The following is a 23,302-nucleotide window of genomic DNA, read 5'->3' as shown; positions in this document are numbered from 1 at the left end:
GTGATCAAGCCTTGACCGTAAAGGCGATCAAAGGCCGCATCATAAGTCATTCCTAAATGAGTGTAAGTTCTTTTCTTCTTGAGCAATGGAGCATCAAGAGCTAACACTTCATTGATATCAACTTGGCTTATATTGTTGGTAGTATTTTCGTGCTTAGAAGACGAAGAAGAAGGATGGTCGTTCTTCTTGTTTTAATTTCCAAGTGTTATTATTGTTACTACCAGCAGTCTTTATTAGCTCATCCTCGATATTGATGCCGATGTCGTATACAGCTTCGAAAGTGTTCAGTGGAAGAAATTTGAGATGTTCCCTATATTTATGAGTCAGATTTTGAATAAAGAGGCGAACCATCTCTCTTTCTTTGGGGGGATCTACCAAGAGTGAAGCTGTTTCCCTCCACCTGTTCATGTAAGCGGTGAAGCCTTCATTCTCTTTCTGTTTGAGAATAGAGAGTTCACGTTCAGAAGTTTTTGTTTGAATGTTACACTTGTAACGATTCATGAAACTTTCGGTGACATCTTGCCAAGTCGCAGTACGCTTGGCATCTAGGGAATAGAACCATTGTTGGCAAGCATGTTCTAAGGAGAGAGGGAACACCGTAGGGAAGAGTGTTACGTCCAATCCCTTAAGAGCCATGGTTGCAGAGAACGCCTTCAAATGGAATATTGGATTGTCAGTAGGCTTGAACTTTGGAATATCAGCAGTGGAGAACTTTTCAGGGAGTCTGTCCTTCACATTCAAAGGAGTGGGAGGTCGTTCCACAAAAGTGAAATCCTCATAAATCTTACTCATTTGTTCCTTCAGTTTGTCAAGGGTGGAAACAGTGACCTTGTTTTGTTCCATGGTAGTGACCCTAGTGGTAAGGGTTTGCATCATGGAAGACAGTGCCTCAATGGATTTGTTGATGTTCTCAATGTCTTCTTTAGTGGCCTTTGAAAGGTGATGAGTAACGGAGATGACAAAGTTCTCTTTGAACGCCTATTAGATCTGAGAGATTGTTGCGGTAATGGCTCGAACTGTATTGATCTATCTCTGTTCCTTGAACAAGTACTGTGAAATAAAACAATTCACATAATTGTTTGACTCATTGCTCAAGATAGGAAAGGAAGGAAAAAATAGACATTTGAAAACAGGTGAGAAAACTCCACTCATTTTTTTATTATGACGAAAAAAGGGTGCATGAACCTAATATACGATCATAAACGACCTGGTGCACGACTCGAGTCGGAACATAAAGAAAGTGTGTGGACTATACTTGACTCGTGAGTGATCAAGTGATGTTATAAGATTCGTGGTATGATCGTATGGCTAGACATGTGAACAATAACCAAAATGACTGACGCGAGGACCAAATTAACACGGAAGACTAAACTAACGTTTTTTTTTTTTTTTTGATAGGGGGTGACGTGGCACGGGACACTTCTCCCGTCAGACGGGATTAATTCCCGTGTCACGGCAAAATTTTTTTTTTTTTTCATAGGGGGTGACGTGGCACGGGACACTTCTCCCGTCAGACGGGATAAATTCCCGTGTCACGGCAAAAAAAAAAAAAAAAATTTCTTTTTTTTTTCATAGGGGGTGACGTGGCACGGGACACTTCTCCCGTCAGACGGGATAAATTCCCGTGTCACGGCAAAATTTTTTTTTTTTTTTTTTTACTTAGGGGGTGACGTGGCACGGGACACTTCTCCCGTCAGACGGGATAAATTCCCGTGTCACGGCAAATTTTATTTTTATTTTTATTTTTTTTTCAAAAAAAAAAAAAAAAAATTTGAAACGTTGCTTGTTTATTTTTAAAGGGAGGATACCATCCGACTTACTTAAAAAAAACGACACAAAAACAAGACTTCCCTAAAATACGGTCAAAAAAGTGGTGCACGACTTAAAGCAAAAAAGTGTGTGAACACGACATGTGAGTGATTAAGTGAGGTTATGGACGCGTGTTTTGACCGTATAGCTAGACACGACCCAAAACTGGACACAGCATTCGCACAAAAATCGAGAACAAGACTGACAGGACACTTTCCTGGGCACCGTGTCACGGTGCAAACTGTCGTGACACGGTGCAATCTACCGTCAGACGGTAGACTTTCCCGTGTCACGGCACTGTTCACCGTGACACGGCAGAACATGCCGTGACACGGTGCGCAGTTCCAGGTCAATTTTGTGATTTTTTCAGATTTTAATCGATTTTAAGTTCGTACTAATTACTATGTGAGAATAATAACCCTCGGTCATAGGTTAAACAAAAAGAGCAAACATATGAGGGTTAGCACCAAACAACCACATAGCATTTAGGCACGATGATGTAAAAAAGTTCGCAACCTAGGGTCGAGATCTACGTTCAACTATTGGTCAAGCTTTGGGTGTCAAAAGGGTACCATGGTTAAGAGTTTGGACGCGTTAGCAAGGCAGCCTCCCTTGAGGGTGTATGCCAACGGGCGGCTCTGCGAGTTCGTGATTAAATCGAACTCGACTCCATGGTTTGGGTGGATTTAATAACTCGGATGAACCCTTATTGCCAGGAGCGTTTTTGGGTCGATAGAGCTTAAATCCCCCGGGGCTAAGACGCATGTAGAACACATACGTTTTTTCAGAAAAATCAAAGGAAGTCGACTGTGAGAAAAGAAAATAGGCCACCGGACTGATTTTAGGACTGTCGTGACACGGCAGACTCTGCCGTGACACAACAGTAAGAAAATCTGACTGGTGCCCTGTTTTCCTTCGCGCAAAATCAAGTTATCCAATTTTTTCCTACGGGACAGACCTGAATGCGACGTTAAAACGTCTATGCAGATGCAAAAATGCCAAATTAATCACAGGAATATTTTTTTCAAGAATCTTTCAAGTCTCATTCACTCATCTTAATTAAATACCGATCACTCAAATCGATAGATAATTAAGAATCCTCCCCAGTGGAGTCGCCAAATTGTAGGCGTCATTCGAAGTGCGCCTACGTTAAAAGCATGTTGTGAATACGCTTGGCACTCATAGGAAGTGGGAATTGACATATACGATTAGGGACAAAGCAAAGTAGGGAGCCGCCAACAAGTTTTTTAGGAACTTGTAAACCGTTCACGGATCATAAAAGGAAACCACGATAAGGGACAACGAAGGCAACAACGATTGACCCGTGAAGGTTACACCCCATTCATAATCCATGAGATTACTAACTCCATATGGTTCGGAACCACGAAAGGAGGATCGGGGATGATGGTACGAAGTGAGTCATGGAGTCACATTCGCCCGTATTGGCCTCTACTCGATTCTTATATTGAAAAGCATTCCTGTGATCTCAAAGGCATACAAACAATAATTCAATTCGCTCCAAACTATTATTTAACTAAATTGGTTCAAAATTAATGCACACATAATTCTAAAAATTTGGTGATCACTTGAATTAATAATAAGATTAAAAGGGATCCTAAACCGGTTGTCCAAATTATCTTATTAGTCGTGATTTTCAATTACATATTCCCTTTAAACATGCAATATGGTGATCAAAATAAATAATAGAATCAATATTAATATAAAAACCAATTTAATCACAATTCCAACAACATAAAAATCATTAGAAAAAATAACAATAATAAAAAGAGCATGATCCTTACTTTGAATCTGTTTGTTTGCAGCTACAAAATAATAAACGAGTTAGTAACTTCAAGGAAATAATAAAACAATAATTAAATTAAATAAGGTTGATTTTGGGGCCAAACCCTCAAACGATTCTACCTTTCACGCCTTGGTTTAAGGACAGAACCTCGAGTAAGATATGGACTCCTTTGAGTGCTTGAAGAAGGAATTTTGAAGTGAAAAGGGTAGGCTAGTGTTTAGGTTAAGAGCATAGAAGAGAGAAAAATAAGAATAATAAAATTCTGGTTGCCCCGTACATCAGAAATGAGGGGGTATTTATAGGGAAATGTGCTGAGGGAGCACACGGAACCCTAAAATGATAAAAACCCTAAAAAAGTATCCCGTGACACGGTCAGACTGTACCGTGACACGGCTAGACTGTACCGTCAGACGGTACAAGTTCCCGTGACACGGTCAGTTTTGGAGTGACGCGGAAAATTTTCAGAAAACGGAACGGAAAACGCGTTAAGGGTTTACGCGGAAAGGACACGGAACTTCCCGTGTCACGACAGACCTCCCGTGTCACGGGAAGTCCCACCGTCAGACGGGAAGACTTTCCGTGACACGGTCAGGCTGTACCGTGACACGGTCAGTTTCAGTCCATTTTTCCGTCTAAATTCATTTTTAACCCTAATTTCTTTCGGCTTTTTAAGTGCCGATTGATAATTTCGGGCTTTTTTCTGACTTTATTATTCGGACTAAAATAATAAAATAAAATAAAATATTTGGGCCAAAAATAAATAATAAAATAATAAAATAAAAAAAGGTTTGGGCTTAAAATTAATTAATAAGCTTGGGCTAGAATTAAAACTATGCTTTTACCAAACATCGAGACTGATCCATAGACCTTTCAAAAATATGAATTTAATAAAATATGATTTTTTAAGCACTCTCGAGATTAAATATTAAACCCGACCAATAGTGGCGGTGAAAGGTTATTTATCATCGGGTTTGGTTTTGGGGAGACATTTTTAGGTGTCTACACCCCCCGAAACCAATGAAGCGGTTGATTTTCTAGGTGGTAAAGGTTATTTTTAGGATGGTTTCAGGATACTTGAGTTGGTGAGAGTAGATTAGTGCTTCGAGATGGTGGCTTTTGGGGTTAGAGATGATGGTTTTGGGATTGCAAGGTGGATTTCAAGTATGGTTGAGGCGATTTGAAGCATGTTGTGTTAGTTTTGGGAATGAAAACAGTGATTTCAAGAGTATTTTGAGGTAGGTCAACGGTAGAAATTCGGTATAGGTAGTATTTTACAATGTTTTAATTTATCTTTTCTTAGTTAGTGTTTTTTACAACATTTTCCCTTTTATGTAGTTTTTTACAACATTTTACCTTTATTTGGTAGTTTATTACAATAAATTTTTAAATATGGCTTTTATTATGTAGTTTTTGACAAAAAGTCCTGATGTTTCTTTGTTGATTACATGTACTAATTTAATCATAGGTTAAATAATTTTCTCAATCAATTGACAATTATATAGGAGTTTGGTTCATGCATTTTCTCTTGAAGCGACATGCTTCATGGGGGATGGAGATGGCGTTCATTATCAAGGATGGTGATACACTCGGAATCGAGTATATTGCCTCCACCTTCAGACATGCCCCGGTCTTGAAAAGCTCAAAGATTCAATTGTAATAGAAGAAAAAAAAAATGGATTCATAAATTTGATAGCTTCATTTTTCTAAATAATTGTGTCTTTATACTCGTATTTACTTCTTCTATCGACAATTATACTTAAATTTTTGTGAGTTATTTGATTTCGATATGCTTCACCAAAATCATATTGAACTGCTTCAATTGGGAGAGGGTATACCCGCCTAACATCTCATTAGATACTTAAAATTCATATACTTTCATAGACATTATAATTGAAGATTACAAAGCGTATAAAGATGTCACTATTGATTATACTTTAATGAAAAAATTTGTGTAAAAAAAAAAAAAAAAAAAAAAAGTAATAGGCATAAAAATGTCACTAATTTTGTCCACAAAAAAAAAAAAAAAAAAAAAACGTCACTAATTAATGTTATTATGTTTTGTTCACTAAGAAATTAACTTCTTAACCACAATGTCCACTATATAAGCCCAACATTCGTTTATCACAATAGCTTCCCTCCCTAATCACATCTACATCTGCCATCAAATCATTCGGGTTGGCTATGGGTCGGGTTACTTTAGTTTTCGAGTACGTTCGGATTAATAGATAATTGGATTGAGTTTGGTTTTGCATTAAGACTTTGAGTCAAGTTTGGGTGGGTCATTTTAAGTAGGTTGAGCTTTGGGTCAAGTTCCAATTGAATCATTTCAGGTCGAGTGGAAATTCTGGTTGAGTTTCCGAGTCATGTTTGTATCAGATCATGACAAATTAGGGGTGAAAGAGATGAATAGAATGACTTAGCGTAATTATTAATTATTCATCAATAGTTAGTGTTTTTATAAAAACATAAGATCATAAGATGTGAAACCATCTGTCCATCTTCCTATAAGATATCTACCATAATCATATATTCGAAGATATATTCAGTAAATATTATCTTTAACATAAATAATCCTAATTATATTATTCTTCTAATCATATCTACCGAAAATATGTCGCATGTATATTTTCCGATATATTATATCTCTATCACCTTCTCGCAATCGTAACCATAGTAACACGAAAATTGCGATTTAATATTCTGCTTTTTTGAAATTGATCAAGATGCACAACTTTGTTGATGTCACCTTCAATCACTTTGTTGAAGTCGATCTACGCATTACTATGTTGATGTCGCCTTCATTATTTTTTTTAATGATGAGAACGTTCAGTTTTTAAAACCTATCAATCATCAACCAAGCAAGAACGCCATTCTTTTCGAACCTACAAAAAACATTACTACGAGAACGTCTCTTGGTCTCGAACTCGTCATATTTCATTTGGTTTTTCCCGAGCAAACCCGAGCTCCAAACAAATATTGGTTCTTCAAAGTAAACCACACTCAAAACATTAAAAACCCTTATCTCACGGAACAAGGAGAACCAATATAAACCCTGTCTCATGGTACAAGAAGAACCTATATGTCTGTCTCACGACACAATAGAGCCAAAAATCAATTTTTTTTGTTTTAATAAAAAATTTGTGCCAAAGGTAGCTTTTCTTTATGGAGATAATGTAGTACGATAGAATTTCACTCATATACTCCAACAAAATCATACGCCATCAAATATTCATAAATGATGGATTAATCACGTATACCAACAAAAAAAGAAATTGCACAACAGAATTTTTAGGTAAAATTTATGAATTCCGCATGTGACTTTAATTTTCTGACCAATCGATAGGGGATAAATTTTTGTGAACGGTCTTAAGATTTAACCTGGTCTTAATACCATGATAAATAAGGGGTGAAAGAGATGAATATAATGCCTTAACTTCATTATTATTCATCAATTAGTAGTGTATTTATATAAAAAAAAAAACTAAGATCATAAGATATCTACTCTAAGGTTGTCCCAGTTAATCAATTTGATAAATAAAATTTGTTTATCCGATGACAAAATTGTAAATAAAACAACATTTATGTCCAGTCATCATGACATTTTTCGTTAATATATCAACAATAGTGAGACCCATATTTAATACAAAATTGTTAATCTATTAACAAGTTTGTCATTTGATATACAAGTTTGTTTATCAAATTGATTAACTGGTATTTTCTGTATCTTGTATAACCATTTAAGACATCTTCACTAAAAATTATCTTTTACATAAATAATCCTGACTATATTATTCTTCTAGTCATATCTACGGAAAAAATATCACACATATATTTTTCGATATCTTATATCTCTATCAAATCATTTATACTTGTTAAACGAATTCAAGATCGATCAATGAAAAAGTGTTGAGATAATAATTAGGAAGATTGTATAACATCTTTAGATTGTCTAATTATGTTAATATTCTATATTATTCCTATTCTAGTTAGGTTAGGAATATCTCTTGTAACTCTATATACTTCTTACGTGTGAATTAGAAAGGGGAGCCGTTTAATTGAATTTGACATGGTATCAAGAGCTTAGGTTTCAAAATTATTTATTTATTTTCCGCAAAATACAGCGAGGCAGAGAGATGGCGAAGGATGATGATGCAACACCTTCGCCACCACCACTGGTTGATCTTGAGTATCATCTTGGCTCTAGCGATCATCCGGGTATCGTAATAACACCAATTAAATTGACGGGATCAAATTTTGATGAATGGTCCAAGGCTGTGCGTCGTTCGTTAATTGCAAAGTGGAATTTGGTTTTATGGATGGTTCCATTCAAAAACCAGTCGTGGATTCCTCTAAATATAAGCATTGGATAGCTGTCGATTCAATGCTAGTATCATGGACAAATAATACCCTTGATGATGGCCTGCGATCGACAATCGAGGATTATGACATTGTGCGTGACTTGTGGAGGTACTTGCAGCAGCGATACTGCGTGGTTAGTGGGACTCGGGTGTGCCAACTCAAGTAAGGCTTGGGTGTATGTAAACAAGCGCCATCCGAGTCAGTGATTGATTACTACACTTTGGGAGATTATCCAAAATATGGAAGGAATTGGTTCAATTTTGCCGAGTTTCTAAATGTTCTTGTGGTGGTTGTAAATGCAATATTGGAAAGCAAGTTGGAGATATTTGTGAAGAGGACTATTTGCCCTATTTTTTGATTGGATTAGATGATCCATATGAGTCGATTAGAGCACAATTACTTGCGCAATCACCTCTTCCCATGGTAGATAGTGCATATCAAACGGTAAGTTATCAGATTACGAGCTCGGGATAGTAAGTTGAATGAGAATGTGATGGCAGTCAAGGTAGATTCCCGTACAAGGAGTGATTCGAGAGAAGGAGAACGACCATTTTGTACCCATTGCAATCGTGTGGGTCACGAAAAGAAGGGTTGTTATCAGATTATCAGTTTTCCGCCTGGCTGGGATGAAAATAAAAAAGGAGGAAAAGGTCGTGGACGTGGTGGCTCGAGTAATCGAGGAGGTAGAGGAGGTCGTGGCTATGTTGAGGAGCAAGGGAATTCATCCAATGCTGCCCCTACATCTGCACGGGCCAATGCGGTGCAAGGAGGGAGTGCAACCAACTCTAGCAGTAGCTCTTCATCGCAAACAAATCTTGTTCAAGGACTTGCGGGAGTTTTGGTGGAGCAAGACCAACAAATAATTGATATTTTGAACAAACCCAAGTCACGATTGGAAGGTAATACAAGCGTATTATGGATTGTGGATACATGAGCTTCTAATCATGTTACTAATGACTCCATCATGAAAAATATGACCATACATAATTGTCCGGTGGGTTTACCGGATTGTCAAACAATGAATGTGTATCAATTGGGTTCAGTTACCGTAGTGGGTGGTTTGGTGCTTGATAATGTGTTATTTGTTCCCCACTTAAATTGCAATTTAATTGATCTATAACTCAAATTAGTGATGAAAATCGATGTATAATTCAATTCACTAACAAAATTTGTGTTATTCAGGATCAGTTGACGAGGACGCTGATTGGCGTGGGTGAACAATAAGATGGACTTTACTTTTTCCGAGGTGTGCCGCATGTGAAGGTTCTAGTAGTGGATTGTGTGGTGGATCTTTGGTATCACAGAATGGGTCATCCGTCGGAGAAACTCCTAAAGTTACTTCCACCCGTGAGTAACTCTATTAGAAAGAATAATGATGTGTGTGATGTATGCCCTCGAGCAAAACAATCTAGAGATAGTTAATTTCCTATTAGTGAAAATAAAGCTAGTCGTTTGTTTGATTTAGTTCACATTGATTTATGGGGTCCATATAAAGTAGCATCGTCTTGTAGTGATAAGTTGTTTTTGACAATAGTGGATGATTTTTCTAGAGGTATTTGGGTTTATTTGATTCGAAATAAAACTGAAGTTGAATATACGTTTCTCAATTTTATTGCCTTGATTAAATGACAATTTAATAGAGATATTAAGGTTGTTAGAAGTGATAATCGTACTGAATTCAATCATCTCCAAGATTATTTTGTTACCAATGGCATTATTTTTGAGTAATCTTGTGTTGGAACACCTTAACAAAATGAAAGAGTTGAGAGGAAACACCAACATATTCCTAATGTTGCTCGGGCTTTGCGTTTTCAAGGAAAACTTCCTATAAAATTTTGGGGAGAATGTGTGTTGACGACATGTTATTTGATCAATAGGACTCCTAGTTCGGTGACTCACAATAAAACCTCATATGAGATGTTATTTGGTAAAATTTTCCCTTATGAGCTTATTATACGAGTGTTTGGATGTTTGTGTTATGAACATAATCAACGAAGTAAAAGAGAGAAATTTGAGTCGCGGAGTAGAAAGTGTGTGTTCTTGGGTTACCCTTTTGGAAAGAAAGGGTGGCAATGGTTTGATTCGGAATCTCGTGAGTATTTTATGAATGTGTGTTCCCATTTAAGGAGAGTTTGGATGAGAATCATGCATCATCGACAAATTTGAGTGGGTTTGGTCATTATGAGGAGAGTGATGATGACTTTGAAGCATAACAGTTCGGTAAATTGGAGGGTCGTGCTTGCGAGGCTGAGAATGGGGTGCAATTGGGGGGGGGGGGGTGCAACACCCGAGACAGCAAGCACCACGGTCAAGCCGTGGCAGCAAGTGCCGGGCCATGAGCAGGTCGTGGCATCTACTTCCTAGGAGGCATCGCAACCCTATAAATCAAGCACCATGGCAAGGCCGTGGCAGAAGGTACCAAGCCACGACTAGGCCGTGGCCTCTATTGCCTAGCAGCACAATAAAGACACTGAAAGTGTGCTGCAACGGTCAGTAACACGGGAAGAAGAGCAGCTTTTGGGCTTAGTAAACAGGGGGAACGAGGAAGAAATAAGGGGTGTTTCCGGCGAAGAAGAGTTGGGTCGGGGAAAGAGAGCGAAAATTCCTTTGACAAGGTTGCGTGATTGTGTCACACACACCATTCGGGAAAGTAAAGGTCCGTCTTCACCCGCGACATCATCCTCGTCAGGTACTCCCTATCCTATAACATATTTTGTGAATTATTATCGTTTTTCCGAAAAACACAAAAATTATATTGTTGCAGTGACAGAGGCAAGAATTCCGAGATCTTTCAAAGAAGCAATGCAACATGAAAGTTAAAGAGAAGCTATGGCCTTAAAAAAGGATCTCGAGGATTAGAGGACTTGGACATTAGAAGATCTTCCGGTGGGAAAGAAAGCACTTAGAAGCAAGTGGGTTTACACCGAGAAAAGAGATGAGGCAGGAAATTTACTGCGCTTAAAAGCAATATTGATGATCCTTGGCAATCATCAAGAGGAAGGCATTGACTATAATGAAACGTTAGCACCCGTAGCAAAAATGTCAACGGTACGTACTTTTCTAACAGTTGCCGCAATTAAAAATTGGGATGTACATCAAATGGATTTACATAACGCTTTCTTGCATGGTGATTTAGAAGAAGAGATATATATGAAAGTTCCACCGGGGTTTCAGAAAAACAATTCTGAAAAGGTGTGCAAGATAAGAAAATCCCTGTATGGTTTGAAACAGGCTCCGAGGTGTTGATTTGCAAAATTGTCCAAGACGTTGAATAAATATGGATTTAAATAGTCATATTCCAAAAACTCTTTATTCACTCTTTCGAAGGGTGGACTGCATTTGAGTGTCTTGATTTATGTGGATGATATGATAATTGCTAGAAATAAGTCATTTGCATTGGAGAGTTTTAAGGCATATTTGAGTGAATACTTTAAAATGAAAGATTTGGGAGCCTAGAAATACTTTTTGGGGCTAGAAGTGGCGCGTAGCAAACACGGTTTCTATGTATGTCAACATAAGTATGCTATGGATATTATTTTTGAGACAGGGCTACTAGGAGCAGAGCCGACAGATTTTCCGATGTAGCAAAATCATGAACTTGCTCTCGTTGAAGGGAAGAAGTTCGCAGATACTGAACAATATAGGCAGTTGATTGGTTGTCTGATTTACTTGGCAGTCACAAGGCTAGATTTAGCTTATTCGGTGCATATATATTTTGTCACAATTTATGCAATGCCCCAAAGAGGAACATTTGGAGGCTGCTCTAAGGGTAGTCAGATATTTGAAGAAACGTCAAGGTCAAGGTATTCTCTTGAGGTCTAATAATAGTCTTCAGTTGGATGGTTGGTGTGACTCGGCTTTGGCAAATGATCGTTGACTTGTTGGTGTGTCTTGGAAGACTAAAAAGCAACACACAGTTTCGACAAGCTCCATTGAGGCCGAGTATAGGTCAATGACAAGGTTGACATGTGAGTTGAAACACTTGAAACAATTGCTTCGATCTTTGGGTGTAAAACATAAGCAAGGCATGAACATGTATTGTGATAATCAATTAGCACTTGAGATTGCTAACAATCCGGCGTTCCATGAGAGGACAAAACATATTGAGGTAGATTGTCATTTTATATTAAAAGTGAAAAACGTAAAAATTAAAAGTGTCTTTCGAAGGCCCTTACATGTGAATGAGAAAGGGGAGCCGTTTAATTGAATTTGACAAAAAGAGTATTAAAAAAATAGTTTGGTTGCATGTGTTAGATTTAGGTTTGTTTGGGTCAATTAATTAGAGCTGAAACTCGTTCGTTGTGGTTAAATTCTATACCGGGTAATTTGATTAGGGTCACTTTGGGTATTGGCTATCAAGCAATATCAATTTGGGTCACTTTAATTCGTGAATTCGAGTGGTGATATCTTGGGGTCAATGAATCAGGTTTAATTTGTTTTGTGTCACTTCGATCAGGTATTGGGTAACATCCTTACCAAGGTCAGATCATTTTGAATACTGGGTCAAAATGGGTCAGCTCCACTTCGGGTGGGTTCAGGTTTCGGGTCATTATTTCAACTCCTTGGGTCGGGTGAATTTCAGGTTGGGTAATCGGATAAGGTTTAACTTTGCCTGTTATTCACATCTCTCACCTAGTCACCTGTGGGTCTATCTCCTTCCGTAGTTGACTAGTTTCTGTTGTTTATCAAAGATGGAAAGCGAAGCTAGCAACCCTTAGCTGTGAGTGATGAACATGGTAGTTGAAAACTCTTTTCAAAGTGACGGTTGAAAATACTATTAATATATTATATGTAGATTTTATACAGCATAATCGTGGAATATAATCCCTCCTATTATAATAAGGCATACATTACCATTTGAAAAGATACATTTAACTACCGTATTAGTGATAATACATCATCCATGATTGGTTAATGACATAGCTACGATTAATTAATTCACCTATTAACTAATTGAGAAATTAGCAGCCTTGCGCGTTGAAGAACTTGGTTGGATTCAAGCAATTAATTAGTTAAGCACATTAAACATGTTTACTAATCTAATCCTTTTGACATTGAAAATCTACGGAGTAATTGCAATGTCAAAGCTAGCTAAGCCCTCAAAGCTATTCAAAGGTGAGAGTCGATCTTTATGTAAAACTATATATATACTATATGATATTAAACGCTTTTCAATCGATCAATAACTATATACAAAAAGATACACCAATAATGACACGTGTCAATGATGTCATCTCCAGGTGTGTTCTTAGTTTTTTTATTTTTTTTTTTTTTTTTTTGAAAAAAAATTAATTATAGTACAAATTCTTATACAAATATAATTTCTTATAAAAGTTAACAATGATAATTACTGTAAATAAAAAAGATTTGATATATCTTAGGTTTTGTATAAATAGAACTATAGTATCCATATCTTTTCCCTAATAAAAATAGTTGTTCATTTATTGATTAGAATTCACATCAAAGTAGTGTGAAAATTTATTAATTTTATTTAGATTTTTAAATTTTTTGTAAAATAACTAATTATATTTAAAGAGTTGATACGAAGTATTATTTTTTCAAAATTACCGTGCGTGCCACGGATCTAAATTAGTATAGATAAGTTGTGAAATTGAATAATGAATATATATACCTTTAAAATTAGTGAAACACGTAAAAATTAAAAGAAATAAAATTTGAGATATTGAATAAATATTATATTGTTATATCACAATTGTGTAGTATAGTTGTATTCCATACAATAAGTACAATGATTAAGGTATTATTGATTATAAATAAAATTAATTTTTGATCATCAAATATACAAGTAGGTGGAACACAATCAAATAATAATAATTAATTAATTTAAAATTAAAACAATCTTTCCTAACATGAGTACTACATATCTTCCTACCTTCTCTAATAACTATTACTATGCATGGAATAATTAACCACGTAGTATTAAGTTGATTACGTTCTACAATAAGTTGGTGCATGGAAAGTTCTTACAAAATTCTTACAAGATGGATTTGTTTGAAAAAGCCGCTATAATTTTTTAACAGTCTTTTCAAAGGATGGTGAATGTAAATTATTAGAGTCGATTTGGTCTTGAATAATGCGAGTATTATTTAAAAGTGATCAGAATTAATCAACTCAAATCCTCATTATTACTCCGATCCCTCTATATTTCTAACTGTTTGCTGCATTTCCTTTATCAAAGTCATCATTAATTAACTTTGGCCGTAAGTTGCTATAGACATATATATAAAAATAAAATTATATGTATGTGATCTTATTAAATTCGTATGAAAATATAATTTTAAAATTAAATATTCAAGTTAAGATATTATTAATGATCAACTTGTTTTTGGACACCGCATATAGGACAAAGGAGATATAATATTTATGTAATAACTCTTTTTAAAATGAAATGATCCCATAAATATTACTTCTTAAGATTAAAGGTAACCATATATCCAAATGAAAAATAATTTGTTTTTTTTTTTTTTTGAGTAAATTAAAAGTTGCCATTTAACTACGTATTTTACAATAAAATAAAATAAATAAATAGATAAATTATTGTACACTTGATCATTCAAAAAGTTTTTTAATAGTCTTTCAAATAAACAAATTAAATGTTATTAGTTAATATCCTTGTTACATGCATGGATGCCTATATATATAGAACTTCAACCCATCCCCTTAGTAGGAAATAAAATAATCTTACTATACTTAAAATGAAATTATCCATTTTTCAAATTGTATTGTTTTGTTTAGTGTTCTTCAATGGCCTCTATCACTGCCTAGCTATAACACGATACCGCTTTGAGGTTTGTTTATGCATTTGATTTTTATTATTATTATTTTTTTAATACGGGGTAAAGCCAACTTAATCAAAATGTGCAAATCATGCATATGTTTAGTATTTCAACATATAGGTTATGAGTTCATGATCATCTTTTCTCAAAAAAAAAAAAAAATATGATCATCTTTTGTAATGGAAAGGCTGCCATAATACCATCACCATTTTACGGTGTTTGTTTAATTCTGTTATTAACTTTTTGAAATATGAGCTGCATGCATGCATCAATCTTTTTGAAATGCATACAAAGATCATTACTTCAAAATATTTGAAGTGACAAGTAGTAAATGTGATGATAATGTGTAGTTTGTATTAAGATAGAAATAAATGAAATTTATAGAAATGAGTACTTAAATTGTAATTGCAGTTGAAAGAAGAAAAACACACAAAGTTATGCAGCACGAAGAACATCTTGATAGTGAATGGACAATTTCCAGGACCAACGATACATGTTCACAAAGGAGATACAATTATTGTCGATGTCATTAACAGTGGCAACTACAATGTCACTATCCATTGGTATCGCCCTCTTCTATCTTTAGTTCTTTGTGAACCACCCTATTGTTGTGATTAATCTGAAACGGAAAGAGTACTATAGTATTCTTAGATTTGCATTCATTCTATTTGAACGCACGTTACTCATTAATTAATTTATTCTTAGGCTCTGTTCACTTCACCTTTTTTTGCTGAACAAATATTATTTTACTGAATTGAAATTATTTTTGCTGAACTAAAATTATTTTTGCTGAATTGATATTATTTTTACCAGAATCTGTATTATGTTTCTTCTTTACATTTACTGATTTTTACATAACTGAAATTATTTTTGCTGAACTGAACTTAATATTACTGAATAGAAGTTATTTTTACTGAACTGAGATTATTTTTACTGAACATTATTTTTTTAAAATTGAAGTAAGCAATGCAAGGCCTTATCGTTTTAATTTAAATGTATAAAAAAATAATTTTATTGTTTTATGATTTGGATGAGGCCATGCAAGAAATTTCTAAACGCCGGGTTAAAAAAGGCTTACAAGCATGTGAATATCTTAAGAGCAAAGTTAAAGTCACAGATGAAGATTTATTGTTCAAATAAATAAAATATTTTTAAAATTGATAATTTATCAAACTTTTTTTGTAGTAAAATTCCTCTATTTCATTAACACGCTCCATAAATTTAAATAAACATTACTCCATATGATCGTATCAAACAAATATTATTGAGTTATTTTTTTATTTAAAAAAAAAAAAACTTTTTAGTGTAGTTAGGGGTGTAAATGAACCAAGCCGATCAATAAACTACTCGTGTCCGGGCTTGGTTGAAGCTCGTTCATGTACGTTTATTGAATAAATGAGTCGAGCTTGAACAAATTTTGAAGCTCGTTTAATAAATGAGCTTAAACACGAACATAGATATGTCCTTTTAGATAAGTTCATGAAGAACTCGATTATTTATGTTCATGAATTATTTATTTATTTACAGTTGTTAATTTAGTTATTAAATTTATAGTTAAGATTCAATTATTATGCTAATTTTGAAATTTTCAAATATCAAAAGTACAAAGTTCATTTATTGGAGAAGCTCGATTATTAATACAGTTAGTTCATGAAAGGCTCGTTAAATAAACGAGTTGTTCACGAACCGTTCGTGAACATATAGTCTACTAAATGAGCCGAGCTTGAACAGAAATTTGAACTCGCTTGAAAGCTCGGGATCGTGCTCAAACTCGCCTAATTTAAATGAACTTGAACATGAACAAGCTAATTATACTGGCTCAGCTCAGTTAAAATGAATCCATATTGATCGTGAGGTAAGGAAAGGTGATTTTAACTACTCTAAAAAGAATAACTTAACTAGTGAAGTAGTGAATCAATTGTCGATACAATGGAAATAAGGATAGAGAAAAAATTGATAACACTACTTTAACACAATAGTTTTTACATGGAATGAAACATTACATATGGGAAATTAAAAGAACTTTGTTTAGAAAAAATGGGGGAAAATACTCTCTTCTTCGTATTTAGGGCTTGTTTCGATTTATAGAAAATAATTGAACCGGACTTAATTGAATTGTTTTTGAGAGAAAGAAATTAGGAAATGAAGTGAACTGAACTGATTAAAGTTGAACTGAAATTAAGCCGAATAGAACATAACCATATTTTTATTTGACTTTTTTTTTTTTTTTTTTTTGGCTAAACCAAGTATATTTGACATTTTTACACAATCAAAGGGAGTATTATAACTACTGTTGTTGTTTCAATGAATACTACAAGAAGGGGGGTTGAATTGTAGTATGACAGTTTAGCCAAACTTTTTGCGGAAATAAAACTAAGTAAGCTAAAGGAACTGAAAGATAGCTAAAGGAACTAAAAGTGCAAGAGAGATTTTTACGTGGAAAACTCCTTAGCCCTAATTAAGGAGGAAAACCACCACCACAAGGGATTTTAGGAAAATAATCTTCACTAGAATAGGGCAATGACCCATTACAAACTAAAGACTCTAACTTTAAGTTCCTCAACGAACTCAAAGCCCCGAGGAACAAGTCACCCAACTTGTTACTCTTTTCTTCTATTTCTCTCTTCTCACTTCTCTTTCTCTTCTCACTTCTCTTTCTCTTCTCACTTCTCTTTCTCTTTCTCTTCTCACTTATCACTTCTCTTTCTCTTTCTCTTCTCACTTCTCTTTCTCTTCTCTTTCTCACAAATAGAAGTTCACTCAAACTTCCCAACTCCCCAATACAAGAGTTCACTCAAACCCTTACAAATTCCCTAATACAAGAGTTCACTCAAACCCTTAAACATTTCTCAAATACATATGAAAGATAGATGTACGAAACTAATATGTTGGACACTTTGAGACATGTATGGAACTTGGAACCTAAAGGAACTGACTCACCAACGTGGAAGACATAATATATTTCTCATGAAAAACTATTCCACTTAAGTGAGACACTATATGGAATGACTCTCTAAAGTCAGACAGTTTTGAAAGAATTAAAAACGTTCTATTTATAGAAGATTAGAAAACCCACTAATTGCCCATGTTCCTTATGATCAGAAGTGGTCCGAATCTTTAGGCCCACGAATAGAAAACTAATTTTGATTATAAGCAACAATAATGGATCAATTAGTTGCTCCACGACTTGCTCAATAACTTCCTTTTTGTTAGGAAAGCAATCAGCACGTTTTGCAAATACCAGCCACAAGTTCCTTGGGGACCAAGTCCTTGTGCTAAAAAATAGGAGTTTAAAACTGACTTCTTTAAGAAGATAAGTTAAAATAATACACTCGTTCATTAATTTAACTTTACATATAGACCAGATTCATTTTGTTCCTTAACAAACAAAATCTCAACTAAACTCCTACTTTTAAGGTAACCACTTTGAAAATCTTTTTCCCACGACTTTGACTACAATAAAATCAGATTTTGATTATAAAACTTTGTTTTATAAAATAAAATCATTTTATAAATTAGTTTATTTGAAAACTAAATCCCTAGAAACTAGGAAAATAAGTTATCTTTTTTACTAAGAGAAAATCAGATTTTATTTTCAAAAACTTATCTTTTATAAAATAAAATCTAATAATAAATATTAATACCGAGTCAAAACTAACTTCCTATAAAGTAGGCAAACATAATGCAATGACTATTTAACGTGGAAAACTGACTACTAGTGTTGTGCAAACTCGTGTTCCTTCTATAAATGAATTCTAGACTGACTAGTAAGGAACTTACTGGTCATCAACACTAAGTTCCTTACCGACTGAAGTTCCAATGTAGTTCCTTAGGCTTGTTCCAGACAATTTCTCTTGTCCAACATACTTACATGATTCCTAGAAAAATATACTATTTTTCTGTCTTCGTGTTTCTCTGATGAAGCTTCTACTCCGATGCTTCTGTTCCTACAAAGGAACTTCTCTTCTCTGATGAAACTTCTACTCTGAAGCTTCTACTCCCGCGAAGGAACTTCTCTTTACTTGTTCCCCCTGAGGAACTGCTTCTCATTCCTTGCAAAGAACATCTTCTCATTCTTCTTAGGAACTGCATGTAAAGTCTAAAAATATGTTTGTACTTTTAGACATCTTCTCTTTATGTTCCCCTTGAGGAACTCAAGCACGATCCATACATTGTATGTAGGGAACCATCTTCAATGATGATCTAACCTGTACTCAATCATCTTCATGCTTCATGACTTGTTCATGCACATCTCAATACACATATTAGTTAGATAATCATCATTTGTTCACAATCATCAAAACCTTACAACAATTTCCCCCTTTTTGATGATGACAAAGAAATGATGCTTATCACAAGATAGATAACAGAAGATGTGTATATATTCCCCCTTAATCATGCATATTAGGAGCTATTGAACAATTCATGCATGTACGATAAGGAACTACTCATAAAAGGATAATAACATGTAATTTGAAGTACATTATATGGACGTACATCAATATGACTTATCTCAGGTACAATAACTATTGAATAAGCATTTCTATTAACACATCACATAATAAGCATCACATAACTCACATATTCTTCCCCCTTTTGTCATTATCGAAAAGGGTATTCTTGCACACAATTATTAATTCAATTTAATCATTTATGCATACTTACATAAGGGCAAATGTCACACATAACACCATAAAAATGGTTAAACACTTGGTATTCCTAAAAGCTTAAGATACTCAATTTTCAAACTAGGATGCTGCTACACAAATTTCCAATTCACAATCCAAAGACCCAACTTCAAAACCAATGAAGGAACTTGACAGATTAGATACAAAATCAAGCAAAGTTCGATTTTGAAAGTTTGTTAGAGAAAAGGATAATGAATATTTAGCTCAAAAGATATGAAAGAAGATAATGGAAATATTTCGAGTAGAAGGAACTTGAGACAAATGTTGTGCTCTTAGTTTAGAAAGTTTGAGATAAGGTTCTTAACAATCATAAGAGTTTAATTACCTTCATCTCACACTCTTGAATGTTCAACGAAACACAACATACACATATAATTACCTTGGTATATATGTACTTACCAAGTTCCCTTCACTTCAACCACCAACCTTCCTTAAGGAACATGTTCATAAGTGAAACTTGAATATTCATGATCAAGTTCTTTCAATATCTCCTTCTGTTCCTTAGCTTTCTCAAGCTTCATGAATAAAATCCTTCATCATCTAAAGATTCAATAATCACCTTTTTTTTTTTTTTTTTTTTTTTTTTTTACGTAATGAAGATAGAACTTACTCATATACTATTGAGTTCCAACTCCAAATATATGAACCACTTTAATTGGTTCCTCCCTTATTTCACCTTAGTTCCTTATCCTTCTTTTTCATCTTGGGATTTATTTTATCCTCAAGCTGATTCTTCCTCCAAGACATCAAATGATAAATCTCACACACTTCAATCCTTTCACAACTTCCCCCTCAACATGTATATATTCATCCAACTCTTCATGTATCATTGAACCATAAAAAGGGATGAATTTTACTTAGAGCACATGGGTTGTGTGAAAATAGAGTGGGAGGATATGAATGACCTGAGGAAAACATAATGAATAAGGATCTTCAAAGTTATGTATATGTAAGATATGAAAATGAGAAACACAAACCATAACACAACACAGACACACAATAATGTTGTAGAATAATGTTGTTTTCGAAGATGAATGGTGTGGATAATTTGAAAGTTGGCAAAAAGATAGGTTCGTTGCCTCTAGAATATATAACCATATGAGATAAAATAGTTTGGGAATATACCTGTCCTATTCCATCAAAGTTTCTTCCATTGTTCCTTTGGCAACTTAGGATTTTTGTATTTGACAACATCCATAATTCTCAACGAGACCTTTGACACTTTTAGGCAAGTGAATATGTCTTTTACAACACAATAATTAAGTGTGAAACATTACACTTAAGCGTATGTATGTATTTTACTTCATTTATAATGTGCACAAGAAACCACACTTAACAATTATAAGAAAGAAATATGTATATATGCTCATGCCATACTTCAACATATTTTATTCCTTAAAACAGTCCATACTTTACTAATTAGGTGAAATCATAAGAAAGAGATTCCACATATTCAAACACCATATTGCAAGTTCCTTAATAAATACAACACTCAATTCAAACATCAACTATGCAATATCGTGAATATAAGAGGACTTACCTCAAGTTATATTTCACCATGTATCACAATAAATTTGCAATGGACCAAAATTTGATGGCTAAGCTACGAGTTCCTCAAGGATTTGTTTCATCCTCTTGATGCACTCACATCCGATGGGAACAATCACTTTTGACTTGAAACTCATTAAGTGACTTTGATGTCACTGGCCATCTTTCTTTGAAAGTTCCTTGTCGTATTTTTGTCGATTAGACCACCATGCTTTCTCTTATTTTGGATGCTGATCCAAAGAGAAACTGAGTTCCCCATCATGCTTTTACAAGGTTAGAAATCCCTTGCAGAAAGATTCGTTAGTTGCACCAAAGATATAAACAATATAAGTATGTACAACTAATAAATCAATAAGTTCCTCTAGAAAATAAAACAATTAATTTTCACATTAGCTTCAAGAGGGAACTTGAATTATCTCCTATGCCATTGAGTATGAACCTGCTTCAACACTTAAAGAGCTTTGTTAGGTTCATTAATATGGCAAAAAGATTTAGGATTTTCAAATCCTAAAGGTTGTTCCTCATAGACATCCTTAATTAGAATATTTAGAAAATTCATATTAGACATCTATTACAAACAACTTGATTCCCATGTAAGCAGCAAAATAAATGATATGCAATCAACTCATTATCTAGCTATAAAAATACGAACCTGACAAAGTTCCTTGATGTAGGAACTATGCTCATATCTATTCATAAACACTTATCAAATGATTTTTGGTGTTCCTGAATAAGTTCATGGTTCTGCACCTTAGCTAATTCATTTACACCTCGTTGGAAGGCTTCATGTGTTCCTTGTTGGAGCTTAAGGAACTACAGGACAATGTAGGTGATTGATGCTGCTTTATAGAGTGACATACTTCTGTAGAAATTCCACTAGTTTCAAAGGAACTAATGAGTTCTACACTAAATTCTCTTAAACCTGCATGCTGGGAATAAACATGTTAGATTCATAAAATTTATCGTCACTCAATGCACATTAATACCTTGTTGTAACATGTACATGTTTCACACGTGGATGTGCACCATAAGAACACCACCTTACTACTTCTGTTATCAAACTTCCCTTTTCAAATGAAGGGTGTCTTGTTTCTCAAAGATCTAACCATTTCCTTATATATGATGCAGCAAGTAGCATTGATAACTTTGTAGTGATTTCAACATTGAGAGCTTGTAATCAACACTTTATTCCTGCACAAATCATTACACTTCAAAGGAACTTGGTTCCATGGTTAGATCTTTAATATAACACTTGATCATTACTGCTTAATCACTTAATCCCTCATAGAAAAGATAACAAAAATATAATCTTTGTTACATTCTAAGGTAAGTGATTGCATAACAATTATCAAATATAACCAAGACATATCTCTTTCAATCCCAACTTTAAATACTCAAGGGTTCACACAAATTCAATTGAATGAGGTCTAATAGGTTTGTGTTCCTTATCATTATTTAGCTTGAAAGAAGATAATTTAGACAAAATCACTGACTTTTCATACTTCACAAACTTATGGTAAGGAACTTGATATAATATAAAGTAGCAACCAAGTTCCTTGGCGTTTATCAAGTATGGAAAACCAACAAGTCAAATATATGTTTGAAACACAGAAGAATTCATTTTCAATAAATCCTTGAAATGTCATGTTATTGTAAGGAACCAAATTGTGACCCTCATACATAGTATGAGTTCCTTCTTCGATTCCCTTTTAATATGACACTTCTAGTTTTATAGATGATGAACTATTATTGGTAAAACAAATAAAGTTACAAAACTTTGAAAATATCGTAATGTGCTTCATGATCTCGAAAGAATGTTCACAATGGAGAAGGAACTTAACTTACCAACCTTTTAAGTTAATACCAAAAGTTGAATTGAAGTTCCTCGATCGTAGGCCACTAGTAAGAAAACTTTTTTCAAGCCTTATATCACATGTTAAGAGCACCCGCTGTCAAGATACCACGAGTTGTTCCCCCTCACCAGATATCGCCTTCTTTTCCATGTTCCTCTTGATCTCAAACTGGAACATGTTCCTTTGGTCCTTTTGGACCATTCCACATTCTCTTAGGTTCTTTTACCATGAGGAATTGAATGAGTTGATTTGATCTTCAATGTTTTAACACCATATCAACCATGGATCCTCATATCTTTCTCATAAGCATAAGACCTGTAATTCAAGAACCCAATTGAATGATTTGTGCAATTTTCAAGGTTAGTAGGTTAGTGAATAGAAATATGACACAAAAAGCTCAAATCATAAAGTTCCAAAGTATACTCCCTTAAGAATGTCATCCCA

The 23,302-nt window shown here is 34.4% G+C and overlaps 1 protein-coding gene across 1 annotated transcript in view; it reads left to right on the top strand.

The window, feature by feature from the left end:
* Positions 1 to 23,302, top strand: part of LOC145640304 (uncharacterized) — a 131,815-nt gene that overhangs the window by 19,467 nt on the left and 89,046 nt on the right. The window contains 1 exon segment of the mRNA XM_081691604.1: positions 15,181 to 15,332. Within this exon segment, the coding sequence (XP_081547730.1) occupies positions 15,181 to 15,332 (152 nt within the window).

Source organism: Chenopodium album, chromosome 7 (genome assembly GCF_948465745.1).
Source record: "Chenopodium album chromosome 7, dcCheAlbu1.1, whole genome shotgun sequence".
Classification (NCBI taxonomy): Eukaryota; Viridiplantae; Streptophyta; class Magnoliopsida; order Caryophyllales; family Amaranthaceae; genus Chenopodium; species Chenopodium album.
The sequence above is the reverse complement of the archived record's forward strand: the minus strand, read 5'-3'. Positions and strand labels throughout refer to the sequence as shown.